At 43.3% G+C, this 16,797-nt stretch overlaps 1 protein-coding gene across 1 annotated transcript; it reads right to left on the bottom strand.

Moving 5' to 3' along the window:
- Positions 1-4,312: 4,312 nt before the first annotated feature.
- LOC309391030 (proto-oncogene Mas-like) lies at positions 4,313-11,027 on the bottom strand. The gene is made up of 4 exons (XM_081951060.1): positions 10,934-11,027; positions 8,025-8,120; positions 7,006-7,060; positions 4,313-5,751 (listed from the first exon to the last, which is right to left on the bottom strand). Exons 2-4 carry the CDS (start codon positions 8,050-8,052, stop codon positions 4,722-4,724), a joined length of 1,113 nt encoding a protein of 370 aa, XP_081807186.1. The 5' UTR covers positions 8,053-8,120; positions 10,934-11,027; the 3' UTR covers positions 4,313-4,721.
- Between the last annotated feature and the right edge of the window lie 5,770 nt (positions 11,028-16,797).

Genomic DNA, 16,797 nt, shown 5'->3' with positions numbered 1-16,797 from the left:
GCTGCGTCGGGAGGACCCGGGCGAAGGGCGGGGGAGTTCAGGGCCAGGGTCTCGTGAGAATGCCGCCCGGGGTTGGACTTCTGCTTCGGGCGAGGTTGAAAGGACTGGAGGTTTTAAAGGCTGGAAGCTGCCGTGGGCTGGGATGGAGGCCGTCGAGGCTTCTCGGTGAGGGTGCAGAGCAAGGAGTGTGGTTGTGTCACTGAACCACGTGCAGGTCTCGGTGTTGTCTGAGCTCGGTGGTTTTCTTGCAGGCCTTTCATTACTCAGACTAGGTAACATCATCAATACCAGTGAGGATGGGGTTGGCTCTCAGATTGGACTCCTTGCCCAGAATGTAAACTGAGAGCAAACCCCATTCCCCCACCCCAGCACTGATGACATCACCTAGATCTTCTCTGTGCCATGTAATGCATGCGGGTATATACTACATCATTTTGTATTTATTTGTTTTGCCATGTTTATGTAGTGTATACTGGAGGCGGTGACCAACAAAATTTCATTTTAATGTATGTTGATTCATACATATTCAAAGTGACAATAAAGTTATACTTCTCTTCTCTACTGCATTCCATTCCATATTCTATTCTATTCTATTCTATTCTATTCTATTCTATTCTATTCTATTCTATTCTATTCTGCATTCCATTCCATTGCATTCCCTGTTCTGTTCTTCTCTACTCTGTTCTACTCTACTCTACTCTACTCTACCCTACCCTACCCTACCCTACTCTACTCTACTCTACCCTTCATTTCATTCTATATGCTAGGCTAGGCTAGGCTAGGCTAGGCTAGGCTAGGCTAGGCTAGGCTAGGCTAGGCTAGGCTAGGCTAGGCTAGGCTAGGCTATCCTATCCTACCCTACCCTACCCTACTCTACTCTACTCTACCCTTCATTCCATTCTATATGCTAGGCTAGGCTATCCTATCCTATCCTATCCTACCCTATCCTATACTGTCCTGTTCTGTCCTGTCCTAGGAATGAAATGTCTGCATGGAAAGCAACCCAGCTCAGAGAGCCCCAAGGGACCCGCCCATTTCAACCCTGAGCTACTCATATTCTCCTTTATTGAACCACATGCCTTGGTTCTTCTAATCATGGTTTTAAAAAGGAAGTCAAACTTGCAATGCTCCCTCCAGGGGGAGAAAAATAAATGAAAGCCAAGAATGAGGATTGCAAGGTTTATTTTGCTTTGCAATAAAGGTTTGTTTAGTCTTTGGTCATCAAGGTTTTCCTTAATCCTGTCCCAATCTTTGCCTTTGACGGGATGCCACAAAGAAGAAGGAGTCAAGCTATTCTCCAAAGCACCCAAGGGCAGGATAAGAAGTAATGGATGGAAGGTAATCAAGGAGAGAAGCAAGCTAGAACTAAGGAGAAATTTCCAGACAGTTAGACCAATTCATCAGTGGAACAGCTTTCCTCCAGAAGTTGTGGATGCTCTAACACTGGACGTTTTAAAGAAGAGATTGGACAACTTTTGGTCTGAAATGGGATAGGATTTCTTGCCTGAGCAGGGGGCTGGACTAGAAGACCTCAATGGACCCTTCCAACTCTGTTATTCTTTTATTTGAATGTATCAATTTCATAAGACATTATGAAAGAAGATTTGGGTTTTCTAGGTTATTCTCAGGCTGCTTGAAATTCCCCCTCCCCCCCAAAAATTTCTCCTGATATTTTTGGGTTTGCTTAGAGAGCAAGGAGCTTCCTGATTGTGTAGTTTTTCTCTTACACAACATCGTATACCCCATCACAATCACATGATCACAGAGTTGTTGGCAGAGCCCTGCATTTCGAAACTAATTATCCGGCAGCTCTCTGAGCGAGATAAGGTTTGTGTTGATAAATATTTCCCTGAAAGACCATTTGCCAAGCCTTGCTTGACTGTGAACGAAAGGAATTCACAGTCATGTAAATAAAAGAGGTTTTGCCAGGACCAAGACTTTGCTTCATGCTTTTTAAGGAATCCTAGGTCAGAACAGCGGGAGGGCAAAGTATGTAGGTCAGAGGGAGGCCCACTCTCTCTCCACACAAGGAGACCTGGCTTTGTAACCAAAGCATCTTGAGTGATAGGATGGGAGACCACCAGGAGAGATCAGGAGGAGGAGACAAGGGGATGATGAAGGGACAGCAGATGCATTCCTCCCAAACTCCATTTTTGATAGCAGAGGCCAGATATAAGCACTCTATAGCCCGTATGTGGCCCATGGGCCTTGAGTTTGCCACCCCAGCTTTGGAGAAATTTGTGAACATCTATGTGCTCTTTTTTAATATAAGTTTATTTATAGTTTTTTCTTTGACATACATAAGTGCTTAGTGAACAGTCTGTTGTCTGGGTCAATTTACTTTTTACACAATACTAATAACAGTAATTCTATTCAGGTATACATGGCAATGCTCTTTCAACTTCTAACATTTACGTCTACATAGCAATTGTAATATATTATATAGCAGTATATATAGTCATATTTCCCCCCACTTCTAATTTCTACCTCTATTTTCTAACTCTTAGTAAAGCAAATCCTATATTAAGAAGTATTCTGTATCTTGCCAATTTCAGCATTTCAATTCTTATTGACTATTTGACAAATCTCCCATGCCCCTCCTTTGGGATCTTGTTTTCCCTTACATCACTCATATTTAATCTCAATATGTCATCTGCCTCTACATCTACCTCTCTGTTGAATCTCCAGCACACCCATCAATGACCCTTCCATCACTTTTTGGAGCTCTTTCTCTTTGTCCTCTTCTATATTTTGATCTCTTCACTGTTTCCAAGGTGGCCCTGTGGGCCAGATCTAAGCACCCCATGGCTCATATGTGGCCTCCAGGCCTTGCGTTTGACACCTCAGCTTTAGATGAATTTGTGGACGTCTGTGTATTCTCAATATAGCTTTGTTATTGTTAGTTGCAAAGGTGTGTCCGACCCATTGCAACCCCGTGGACAACATTCTTCCAGGCCTTCCTATCCTTTACCATCCTCTGTAGTCCCTTTAAGCTTACGCTTTAAGCTGCTGCTATCATGATTCCATCCAACCACCCCATTCTTTGTTGTCCCCTACTTCTTTTGGCCTCAATCTTTCCCAGCATTAGGTTCTCCTCCAGTGAGTCCTTCCTTCTCATTAGGTGGCCAAAGTACTTGAGTTTCATCTTCAGGATCTGGCCTTCTAAAGAGCAGTCAGAATTGATATCCTCTAGGACTGACCGGTTTGATTGCCTTGCAGTCCAAGAGACTCACAGGAGTCTTCTCCACCACCATAGTTCAAAGGCCTCAATTCATTGGTGTTCAGCCTTCCTTATGGTCCAACTTACACAGCCATCCATTGCAACTGGGAAAACCATAGCCTTCACTATACACACTTTTGTTGGCAGGGTGAGGCTTCTGCTTTTTAGTATGCTGTCTAGATTTGCCAAGAACAATCATCTTTTAATTTCTTGGCTTCAATAGAGCAAGCAATGCTGATTAAAATGTAACTCAGATTCACTCTCAAGTGCATGGATGGTTTGATCTAAAATGCTCTAGAACCCAGACAATAACTGGATTGCAACCTCCTTTCAAATGAAAGTGGTTTATACATTACTAAATACACACTCTGACAAAGATGCTAGATTTAAAAAGAGCAACTTTGTGTCGCAATTCAGCCACCAGGAACTCCTAACGGAAACTTTTAATTTGGTCATAGGAGCAATCCATTAATAATTTTTTAAAATAAATTTTTAGTCAACATTTTCCAACATTAAAATCAGTTGCACTCTTGCAGCTTTCCATCAGGAGTTTGTGTCTGCATGCATAATTTGTGTGAATCCTATACACTTTGTCTAATTCATTTTCCACTTCTTGCTTGTTTTTTTTTTCCCAGGGGGTTCAGCCAAGAGTTCTGCCATTAGTTTTGGACATTCTTCCTCCTTACTTTCAACTATATTTTGGAATTGAAGATAAAATGTTGATTTCTCCATCTCTAAATTTATTATGGCTTTTTCCAGTTCTTTATTTACTGCCAACATTCTACTTTTTGTTTTATCTAATATTTTTCCATTTATCTAATATTGTTCCATTCCGGCTTCCACTATTTTTACTTTTTTGTTTTTTTTGTGTCCATTAATAAATTATCTAGTTATATCCCAAGAGAAACAGGGAGATGATCTTCATAACAGGTCTAGGTAGAACCTCCACGGAGTACACATTGATCAGTGTTGGAGCCCAGACAACAACTGAGAGTGGGGAGGACAGCCAAGAAGATTATAGGAAGGTCACTACATGTTATTTAGGATACTGCATATGAGCACTATGAGCTTAGAGCTCAAAGCATTGTGAGAGACCCCCGACAAACAGTTTACGGTCTGTTTCTGTTGCTCCTCTATGGTGGAGGAGCTTTCAAAATAATTACAGCAGGACTATTATGGTAGATTCTGTAACAGCTTTGTTCCTTATAGCATCCATCTGTAAATTTGCAGGATTCTTTTTTTTGTCATGTATATGTATACATCCAAACTGGACTCTGTTGTTCCTCTGTGCCATATATTATATGTAGGCATAGGCATATCATTATTATTATTTTATTTGTCATATTTCACTTTCAAAACTATATATACAGCAGTATTTTTCTGTTTACATTGGTTTTTTATTAGCTATTTTGTTTTGCAGATTCCATCAATTTTGTTTGTTTTCACTAGATCCAGATATTATTTAAGGTTTAGAAAATGAATAAACCGTAATAATGAGTCTTCACAACTGGTCTTCCTCCATAGTGTTTGGGTCTTCTGGGCTCTCCTGCTCTTCCTTGAAGACTCTTTGCAGAGCCACCTTCAATGATGCTCTGGGCTTATCCTTTCCCGTCTTCCTCCTTCCCATTAAGAAATAAAGGAGTGGGTTGACACTGCTGCTGAGAGCCGAACAACCTATCCCAACAGTCATGAGGAGAGGATTATAGGAACCAAAATACTCAATGGCATAAAAGACATTCATTGGGAGAGAAAGGAGGAGGAAGAAAAGGAGAGCCATCAAGATGGTGGTGAGAAGTTTCCATTGTTTGCGTTGCGATTTAGACCTCACATGAATCCACAAGGTCACAGTAGACACAACCATGAGAGGCGTACAAAGTAAACCATTCACAATCATCTGGTAAAGAAAACGTGACCTTCCAAAGCTGTTGGTCTGATGCAGAATGAAGTGCACTGCAGAGAGCAGGAAGGAGAGGATCCAGATGAGGCCACAAACAAAAGAAGACAGATGTGGTGGACGATGGCAGCGATGCCAGAGAGGGAAAAGGACAGCCACACACCTGTCCAGGCTGATGGCCGTCAGCAGAAACTGGCTGGCAGAATAGGTGAAGAAAAAGAACTCAGAAAATAAGAAGAAAAAGGTTCTGACAATGTAAGTTCGTTGACCCAGAGATAACACCTCCACAAAGATTGCTGCAATAATGAGGGATACAATGACCCCAAAATCAGCAATGGAGAGATTGAGGATTAAAGTGGTGAAAGGATTCCTCTTAATGCGATAGGCCAGGAGGTAAATTGTGCTTCCATTTCCCACCAGGCCTAAAATGCAGATAATGACAATGACACCATTAAAAAGGATTCGTGTTAAATTGTTGGGCAGTTGCTCATATGGGTAAGGATAAATTTCTGGTATTCTGGCAATATTGGAAACAATTTCCACATTTTCTGTTGTATTGAAAGGAATGCTGACATGTTCAGGATCACTCACATCAGGTTTAGGAAAATTCCAACTGATTTCATTTGTCTCATAATTCCTGATAATGAAAAGATACCAAAAGAGAATCAGTCCTTCTAACAGAAATGTATATACACGCATGCACACATATATACACACACAGTTTTTTTTTAAACTTACATCAATATTTTTTTCAGTCTTGGGAGTATCCATATGGGTCAATATAAAAGGAAAAAAGAATAACATCCCATTGTTGTATACTATAGGCCCATGATGGCGAACCTATGGCATGCGTGCACAAAGTGGCACATGGAGCCATGTCACATGGCACATGCGGTGTTGCCTGTTCCTCGTCTGGGTTTCTGGGGTGCATGCATGCCCAATGATCAGCTGGCCTTTGTGCCTGTGGTAGTGCCGGAAACTGAAAGAGCTGGACTTCCATTTTCCTGCAGGAGCATGCATGCTAGACAGCTGATCACATGTGCATGCACTCCAGAAACTGAAACACTACATGGCTGGCATGCATGCATGCTCCAGAAACTGGAACTTCATTTTTGGGCATGTGCATGCGCCTTGAGTAGCTCCTCTTCCAGGATGGAGGCCCGGATGAGCGCACACACTTCCTTTCTGGCACTCGGTGCTCAAAAGGTTTGCCATCACTACTATAGGCCATCTAACCAAGCAGAAGAAATAGATGAACCTTTTGCCAAAAGTTTTATCAAAAGTTAACAAAGGTGTATAAAGAACATGCCACTGTAGTAGTGGTGAATTTTAATTATCTAGATATTAACTTGGAGACAAAACAGGGGTTTTGTCCCCCAGCAGGTTCTTACAAGTTCTGGAGAACCGATAGTGGAAATTTTGAGTAGTTTGGAGAATCGGCAAATGCCACCTCTGGTTGACCCCAGAGTGGGGTGGGAAGGGAGATTTTGCAATATCCTTCCCCTAGGAGTGGGGAGGAATGGGGATATTGCAGTAAGCTTCCCCTGGAGTGGGGAAGGAATGGAGATTTTGCAGTATCCTTCACCTGCTATGCCCACCAAGTCATGCCCACAGAACCAGTAGTAAAAAAAAAATTGAATTTCACCACTGCCCTGCACTGAATCCAAAAATCATCATTGGCTTTCTTGGACTGAAGTATCTGTACATCCCCCCCCCCTCCAATGTGCGTTAAGAACAACCTGACTTGGATAACTTCCTTCGTCCACAGGAGGTTTCCTTACCAGCAGCTGCAATGGGCAGAGAAGCAATTTTCCTTTTAAAGTGTTATGAAACAATTGGAAAATTACCTCCATTCCAGCAAAGAAAATATTTTATATCATAATATTCGTACCCAAGAGAGTATTCAGGCCACACGTAATAGAAGTCAGATTGTCCACCAGAATAATCTAAGGAAGAAATTTAAGTAAATAAAGATTGTGATGCAGCAAGGGAGAAAAAATGCGAATATGTTTTAGAAAGTTCCTCCACACAGATTTGTGTCTTTCTGAATGGGAATCTCTGTATTCATAAATCAAATAATCTCCAATGGATTCCCCCCCCCCCCCGGTGGTTGCTCAGATAGTCATTAGCCGATACTCAGTCACTGTGGCTCTGTCTAAGATGCCCCAGAATATTTAACCTGATAATCAACTCAAAGATTCTCATTTTGAAGAAGAAACTATTTCCCCCAGTCTCGTTTTTCCTTTATTTTCAGAAATGCATCTGGGCCTCCAATCATATTTTTTTCCCTTAAAGTTCTCTTAAAGTACATGGAGATTGACTTCATCTCTCCTGTCCTCCGAAGGACAATTCTGGATGATCCTAGAGGAAATGGCAGGTATCAGCGTGTTCGCATTCTTACATTACCTATGAAAGCTATGTTATGGAAAATTCCCTCGGGAAACACTTTGTGAATGTACCAGAGGTGGTATTCAGCCAGTTCTGTCAGTTTCTGGAGAACCGGTAGCGGAAATTTTGAGTAGTTCAGAGAACGGGCAAATAGGCTGGCCCCGCCCCTGCTGCCTTCCAGCTGATCTTCTCTTGTTGTCCTGAACAGGAGAATAGAGCTGGAAAGCAGGTTAGTGGGGTGGGGAGGGAATGGGGATTTTGCAGTATCCTTCCCCTGTCATGCCCACAAAGCCATGCCCACAGAACCAGAATCCCACCACTGGAAGGCACCCTTTGTGAATGTCTTCAATATGCCAACACAACTCCTAGCCTCAGAGGTTGATGGATCTTATGATTTGGTAATAGAGTTATACTTTTGGAATAAACTCACAAAGCATTATTAATCCCTTGAGGTTTTCATTATCAATTGTATTCACAAAGGCAAAGACATTGTATATAATATAGCTTTCATGCTTTTCATACCTTTTGAGTTATTAAATTCTTGCGCCATTGCGCGAAATGTGTTGTTTATTTGCTAAGAAAGGTTCAATTCATTGGTTAGTTGGACAACCTGGGACACTGCAATTTAAGCAGAAATATAATTAATAAAAGAAAGTAAACTTGTGCGTACTTCTGATTGTCAAAATGGTGTGGTCTTGGGAAATTCAATTCAATGGAAGGCAGGTTGTTAGCAATTATTTTTTCTGCAGTTCTAATTATCCTCTGAAGTCTGTCTCTGTCTTGTTGGGTTTCAGAGCCAAACCAGACAGTTCTGGGGGTGCAGATGAGAGACTCAATCATTCCTCTGTGGAACAGAATCAGCAGCTCTTTTGGGCAGTTTGAACTTTCTGAGTTGGCGCAGAAAGAACATTCTTTGTTGCGCTTTTTTGATGACTTTTTTGATGTTAGGTGTCCATTTTAAGTCTTGAGATATGATAGAACCTAGAAACTTGAAGGTCTCTACTGTTGATACTGTATTGTCTAGTATTGTAAGAGGTGATAGGATAGGAGGGTTTCTGCTAAAATCTAACACCATTTCTACCGTTTTGAGTCTATTTAGTTCAAGGTTGTTCTCTTTGAACCACAAGGCTACCGTGTTTCCCCGAAAATACGACATGTCCTGCTAATAAGCCCAGGCCTGGTTTTTGCCTGGTTTTTGAGGTGGGTGTAAATATTCGCCCTCCCCCAAAAATAAGCCCTAGTGAAAGGGTGCCGTAGCAAGTACAGGAGGAAGCCCTTCCCTTCCCCGGTCACCTCAGCGCTTCTCGGCTCCTTAATCGGATCAGTTGAGCTGATCCGGCTGCCATTCAAAAAACAGCTGATTTGTGGGTGCTGCTCAGGCCGTGGCCTCCGGCAGGTGCGGCTGCTTTTGCCATTGATTACAGCCACCAAAGCAGTAGGAGGGCAAGTGATGCACCCCTTGCGCCTTGCACCGGCCTTCCAAAGGGTACCATTATTTCGTCCCGACCCATGTGGCCCAGTGAGCCATGTGGATCGGGACAAAATAAGAGTAAAAAAAATGTGGAAAGCTGGTGCTACAGTACTCTTCAGAAGGCCGGCTTGAGTCTCCTGCTGCAAAAGTGGCTGCGCCCAAGACTGCTTTTGGGAGAGGAGGCAAAGGGGAAGCAATCACCTTCAACTTGCCCTTGCTTTCAGCCCCCACTTCAGCTGAGTTCAAGCAGAGAAGTGGCCCGCAGGGTTTCAGGAACAATGTTGAGGCTGACAGGAGTCAGGGCAGGGGGGAATGTCCAGTGCGGCCCCAGTGCTCTTCTTTCCTTGTAAATTGTATCTTGGGAGTGGGAAATGGCATTCCCAGGAAGGGTGGGTATGTCGATATGTGTATAAAAAACACAAAGCGAGGGAGCCAGCAGCCGCAGATTAAGGAGCTTTGTGAAACATTATGCCTAAACGCAAAGTTTGGCAAGGGAGTGAGAAGAGATACTTCCCTCTCTTGGCAGTGTTTTGCTTGAAAATATTTGAGAATCAGCCAGAGAGAAGGAAGAATTAACCCTGCGAGGAGATGCTGCCGACACTGCTGCCTGCAGAGACACAGACAGAGCGAAGTTCATTGAAGACTTCTCCGGCCAGCCCACAAGACTATCTGAAGGGGGGGGGGGAGATTTCCTGCACATCAGCAGCGGCGTCTTCTCACAAGGCTTCTTCTGACATCCCCAGTTGTATGGATTTCCATGCCTTCCTTTACGGGATGTTGCTTCCCACCTGGGACATTGGGAGAAGCCCTGTGAGGAGACGCCGCTGCCAATGTGCAGGAAATTCCCCCTGCAGATCATCCTTTCAAAACGTAGTTTCACCAGGATGAAGAGGTGGCTGGAGGCGGCATTTGCATCAGGTTGGGCTCCTCACTATTTTGTCCAGGGAAGTTGAGCTCGTGTGATTTTTTTTTTGCAGGGTGCTTCCCTGCAGAAAACAGCGAGAAACACGACGGAGCTGCAAGTCTTGGGTAGGATGCGTGTCTCGCAGCCCAAATTCTCCCACCCCGCCCCAATGCTAACAGAATCCAGGCTGCTTCCCTTCCCCACCGTCTCTTTAGAGAGAGGAGTGGCAGGTGGGGTGGGGGACAAGAGAGAGGCGTGGAGTGAGATGTGGCTTCTCTCGACATCTCTTCTCCCCCTCCCCCCACTCGCTGGGCATGGCAGGCTTCCTATGCAGCTTCCAAGACAGGGCAGAGAGGAGGCAAAATGCTCACCCCTGGGGATGAATCAGATGCTTCACTGGAGAAACTGCCCCACGCCAACCCGGGCTTCCTAAATCTCTCACTCCCCAGATTGTCCCCCTCACAAAGAAAGCCCAACCCGATGCAGGGCAGTGACAGGACACGTCAGAGCAGTACTGGCCATTGCTCGGCCGGCTCAAAGAACAAGCAGGGGAGGCGAAGGGGGCGACAGAACATGCAGTCCCATGCTTGCTGCCTCCTGCATCCCCAAAATAATAAGACACCCCCCCCCCCGCCGATAATAAGACCAACGCCATATTTCACAGGTCAAAATAAAATAAGACCCTATCTTATTTTCGGGGAAACACGGTAGTTGTTCAACTTCCCATTCTGAATGCAGATTCATCGTTGTCTCGAACGAGACCAATCACTGTTATATCATCTGCAAACTTCAGCATTTTAACAAACAGATTTTTTGAGATGTAGCCATTGGTGTATAGAGAGAAGAGGAGAGAACACACAAGCCTGGGGGGTTCCTATTGAGATTTATTGGAGTCGGGCATGAGAATGCTGGAAAAACAATTGCTGCTGAACAGTTCTATTATTGGTCAGAGAATTCTTCAGCATTAGGTGATCCCATCCTGATGGTCCCCAGGTCCTACCCTGACCTCAAAAAAGGAGAACTTTGAAAATAACAGTTACAAAAACCAAAGCTTACCTGATGATGCTAAGGATCTCCAAACAGAGCCAGCAGGTCTCTTTCAGAATCTAAGGATATGAGCTCTTTTTCAATGGCTCCCGTCGGCCTCCACTCGATGCAGTTAATTCCTGCTTCAGAGAAAAAGCTGCAAACTTTCCCAGATAGAAAAAAAAACAAGTTCTGTAATATGCGTCTCTGACTTTCACAATTTAAAGTGTAATCGCCCACAAGATGAAAGGAAGTGCTTGAAGATACCATCATATCACAAGGGGATAGGAGTTTAAAGGTCATGAATTGAGATTTGGATCATGTGGTGACTTATGGTACGATAACTGAAAAGTAGCATTTAAGAATCCTTTCACTAGATGTGCCATAAGTAGAGTTTGCCGAGTTGTTTATATATGCAAAAATGGAAGGAAGAGTACATACCCCACAGTCGAAATACTGGAATTTGAAAGTAAGATGATGATGATGAAATTGATTGCTCTGCTTAGAGATAATAATTTGAACAAATTTCTTGTGACTTGTAGATCACTGTTTTATGAGTTTGTATATTATGCTAAGCAAAAGATTGACTGTGGTTTATATACAAGCCATGCTTGTTAGATCAGCACATTCTGTGAAGCCAGAAAACTGAGATTAATGCCATCAACTCTGGCTTAGCACTCTGTGTGAACTCTCCTAAGGTAGTTTGACAGAGTTCATATGCTTTGGTTGGTGTTCCCTCAAAGTAGAAGGTTTACAATACAATAGCAGAGTTGGAAGGGACCTTGGAGGTCTTCTAGTCCAACACCCTGCCTAGGCAGGAAACCCTATACCGTTTCAGACAAATGGCTACCCAACATCTTCTTAAAGACTTCCAGTGTTGGGGCATTTACAACTTCTGGAGGCAAGCTGTTCCACTGATTAATTGTTCTAACTGTCAGGAAGTTTCTCCTCAGTTCTAAGTTGCTTCTCTCCTTGATTAGTTTCCACCCATTGCTTCTTGACCTACCCTCAGGTGCCTTGGAGAATAGTTTGACTCCCTCTTCTTTGTGGCAACCCCTGAGATATTGGAACACTGCTATCATGTCCCCCCTAGTCCTTCTTTCTATTAAACTAGACATACCCAATTCCTGCAACCGTTTTTCATATAATAATAATAATAATAATAATAATAATAATAATAATAATAATAATAATAATAATAATAATAATTTTATTTGATTAGCCGCAACCCTCTCCCGAAGGACTCGGGGCAGCGTACAATCAAACAGATAAAAAATACACATAAGACAAACATATATACAAAAAACAGAGACATATACATATGTGCATGGAGGAGGATGGACTTAAGTGAAAGACAGTTAAAAATACAATTTAAAATCCCCTAATAAAATTACCAAATTAAAAAACCCATCAGGAGCGTTACTAAGTTATGGTCGAGCCAGGCCAGCTATTTGGAAAAGGTGGGTCTTGAGCTTGACACGGAAGGAGCGGAGGTCAGTAGTAGTCCTAATATCCGGGGGGAGGTCATTCCACAGGGCTGGGCCCGCCACAGAGAAGGCTCTGCTCCTAGGCGCCGCCCCATGGCACTGTCTGGTAGACGGCACCTGGAGAAGTCCCTCTCTGTGCGAGCGGATGGGTCGTAGGGATGTATGGGGCAGAATACGATCCCGCAGGTAACTAGGTCCTGAGCCATGGAGCGCTTTAAAGATCGTAATCAAAACCTTGAAACGCACTCGATAGACCACAGGGAGCCAGTGCAGCTCGCGCAGGAGAGGTGTCACATGGGAGTACTTGGTACTCCCCATAATCACCCGCGCGGCCGCATTCTGGACCAACTGCAGTCTCCGAGTGCATTTCAAGGGGAGCCCCATGTAGAGAGCGTTACAGTAGTCCAGGCGAGACGTCACCAGTGCATGGGTGACTGTGCGTAAGGCGTCCCGGTCCAATAGGGGGCGCAATTGGCGCACCAGGCGAACCTGGTGGAACGCCCCCCTGGCCACGGCTGTCACATGTTCATCCATGGACAGCCTGGCATCCAGGAGGATGCCCAAATTGCGCGCCCGCTCCACGGGGGCAAGTTGAATGCCCCCAATGGCCAGAGATGGAATTATCTGGTTGAACCGGGGGGCCGGAACCCACAGCCACTCCGTCTTGGAAGGGTTGAGCCTGAGTCGGTTATCATCCATCCAGACCCGTACGGCTTCCACACACCGGGACATCACTTCGATGGCCTCGTTGGGGTCGTTCGGGATGGAAATGTACAGCTGAGTATCATCAGCGTACAGATGATATCCCACCCCGAAACCACGGATGATCTCACCCAGCGGCTTCATGTATGTGTTGAACAGGAGTTTTAGTCTCCAATCATCTTTGTTGCTCTTCTCTGCACTCTTTCTAGAGTCTCCACATCTTTTCTACACCGTGGCGACCAAAACTGAATGCAGTATTCCAAGTGTGGCCTTACCAAGCATTATAAATTGGTATTAACACTTCATGTGATCTTGATTCTATCCCTCTGTTGATGCAGCCTAGAACTGTGTTGGCTTTTTTGGCAGCTGCTGTACACTGCTGGCTCATATTTAAATGGTTGTCCACTAGGATTCCAAGATCCCTCTCACAGTTACTACTGTTGAGCAAGGTACCACCTATACTGTACCTGTGCATTCCGTTTTTCTTGCCTAAATGTAGAACCTCACTTTTTTCACCATTGAATTTCATTTTATTAGATAGTGCCCAACGTTCACGTTTGTCAAGATCCTTCTGTATCTTAAGCCTATCTTTTGGAGTGTTGCCTATTCCTGCCAGTTGGCTATTCCTGCCTGATTTCTGATCAGTACAGTCATCATTTTTGATATCTCTTCTATCTCAGGAAGGCAGGAAAAATAAAGTTAGATGAGTCACATCTGCCATTATCTGCAAATTTGATGAGTTCCCCATTTATTCCCTCATCCAAATAATTGATTTGTTGCCTCCCAGGCTATACCTAAATAAACCACACCAAAGATAGAGATGAAATCCATTTTATTCTTTCCAGAGTAGGTCACATGAGGATTCCCAAATCAAAGGACCAGGGACAAAACTTTCCAGCATTTTTTTGCCCATGCTTGCAGAAAAAGCATCCTGGGATTTTAGAGATTATCAAAGCAACCACATCTAGCAGGCATTTCTGATCAGTACAGTCAGCATTTTTGATATCTCTTCTATCTCAGGAAGGCAGGAAAAATAAAGTTAGATTAGTCACGTCTGCCATCTATCAATTGCCTGTGTTTTCTGCAGCACCACAGCTGTAGACCCTTAAATGACCGAGCAACAGGATAGCTTTTGCAGCCCAATTTGTCACTTTAGCTATGTATGTGAACATTTTTCTCAGAAGGAGCATGGAAGGCCATTCGAAATATTACAATGGCTGAAAAGTTCAAAATGACTGAATCAGTGTCATGGACCAGTTGAAGCTTCCAAGTACACTTCAAGGACAGTCTCATGTAAGGTGTATTGTCGCAGTCCAGCCTGGAGGTAATGAGTGACCAAGAGCAGGGCCTCTTGGTCCAAGAATACATGCAATGGATACACAGCCTTAAGCTATGCAAAAATGCTCCTAGGCTACAGTAGCTGTGGATCAGTGGTGGGATTCAATTTTTTTATTGCCGGTTCTGTGGGCATGGCTTGGTGGGCTTGGCAGGGGAAGAATATTGTAAAATCTCCATTTCCTTCCAATCAGCTGGGGCTCGGGAGGCAGATAATAAATGGGGGTGGGGCCAGCCAGAGGTGGTATTTACCGGTTCTTCAAACTACTCAAAAATTTCACTACCGGTTCTCCAGAACTAGTCAGATCCTGCTGAATACCACCTCTGGTGTGGATGCAGCTCCTCCCAGGTCATCAGTTAGAGAGACAAATTTGTTATAGCCCTGTATCACGGATCTCAATTGCAAAACACTTTCAGTTATGGTACCATTATTATCATAATTTTTGACATGGTTCTGGGTAGTTAGTTTATAGCACTGGAGGGATCCTTCTTGCTTTCCACATCTTTCCCTAGTCTTCAAGATGAACTCTGACAATATACTTTTTCGAAGGAAACAAAATAAGCTCACATTTTATTTTTGTAGCAAGAGACACATTTTTTAAGTCAAGTGATAGATAAGATTAGAGACAAGTTAGAACTACATTTTTACAGAGGGGTGAAACTCTTTTTGTAGATTTCTCTCTGCTTTCAGGAGCTTCATCTTCCTTGAAGACTCTTTGAAAGATGATCTTGATACTTTCCCTGCTCTGAGCTCCTTTCTTCCTCCCAACCAGATAATAGATCCCTGGGTTAATAGGTATCTGATGTGATGTTGCCTAGCTTTACCTTCTGCTTTATGAATAGAGTAGCCTGGCTTTACAAAATATCCATTCACAATGCTTAGCCCCTTCAGGCTTCTGCTTGAGGCTGTCTTCCTATGGCAGAAACACATGATAAGAAAATATTGAAAATCTGACCAATTAATCTATTTTGATTCTTGGCTTGTCTTGGCTTTTTCTTTCTATGTAACAATTTTGCTACCACTTCCCTTTAGACAGCTCACCAGTTAGGAACAAAACTGCTGATGTGAGCATTCTCTTCCTCTTTTTTTCCATATCTATTTGTTATTAGCATCAGGGAGAAAGGAGAAGGAGGAGGAGAAAGAGAAGAAGAAGAAGAAGAAGAAGAAGAAGAAGAAGAAGAAGAAGAAGAAGAAGAAGAAGAAGAAGAAGAGGAGGAGGAGGAGGAGGAGGAGGAGGAGGAGGAGGAGGAGGAGGAGGAGGAGGAGGAAGATGATGATGATGAAGAAGAAGAAGAAGATGAAGAGGAGGAGGAGGAGGAGAAGCAGAGGGGGAGGAGCAAGAGGAAGATGATGAAAAAGAAGATGAAGAGGAGGAGGAGGAGAAGAAAAGAAGAAGGAGGAGGAGAGGGGGGAGGAGCCCTGAAAGCCAGAGAGCATTTCTCCTCCTTTCTCCTTATATCAAAGAGAATCAAATGGTCTCTGCAGATCTCCAAGATCATTTCATTCTTCCTGTACAGAATATTCTGTCCTCCCAAGTTTCTAGGGAGCCGAAATTTCATTAAACTACATTAGATTACTCTACACTACACTAAAGTAAACTATACAACAAATAATAAAATAAAATGAAGCATAGAATAAAACATATATAACACCAACCGTAAAATGATCTCTGTAGAAGATCTCAAAAGAAACCTTTTGGCAGAAATATGAGTAATTACTCAGGCAGAATGCAGGGTAGAAAAAGTAGGCAAAAGGTAAGCGAAAGAATCTCCAATAAACAACAAAGGACAAGAACATTTGATAGGGCAGAAGATAATTATTGAAACAATTCTGCTCTCTGTGACCTGAAAAGTGTATGTCCTGTCATCCCAAGGTTCTAGGTAGCTAACATTTAATTAAAACCTATTAGACTAATCCACACTACACTAAAGTAAAACATAAAGCAAAATAATAAAATAAAGTGAAGAAGACAATGAAACAATACCCATCTATAACACCATAGAAGCCACCTTCAAATCATTGCTCATGAAGATGTCAAAAATAAGAACATATTTTTGCAATTATTTTTGGAATGATATAAAATGAGTCATTTACTTGGGCAGAATGTAGGGGAGAAAGAGCAGGGAAAAGATAAACAAGAGAAACCCAAACTAAAACAAGAGAGAGAGAGAGAGGGAGAGCGAGAGAGAGAGAGAGAGAGAGAGGGAGGGAGGGAGGGAGAGAGAGAGAGAGAGAGGGAGGGAGGGAGGGAGGGAGGGAGGGAGAGAGAGAGAGAGAGAGAGAGAGAAGATGATTTGATAGGACAGAAGACAATGATTGCAATATCTCTATGAGCTGAAAAATCTAATCAAGCAATGCAGTGGCACAAG

This window comes from Natrix helvetica (genome assembly GCF_964273705.1).
Source record: "Natrix helvetica genome assembly, chromosome: 4".
NCBI lineage: Eukaryota > Metazoa > Chordata > Lepidosauria > Squamata > Natricidae > Natrix > Natrix helvetica.
This window is presented reverse-complemented; position numbering and strand designations above follow the sequence as displayed.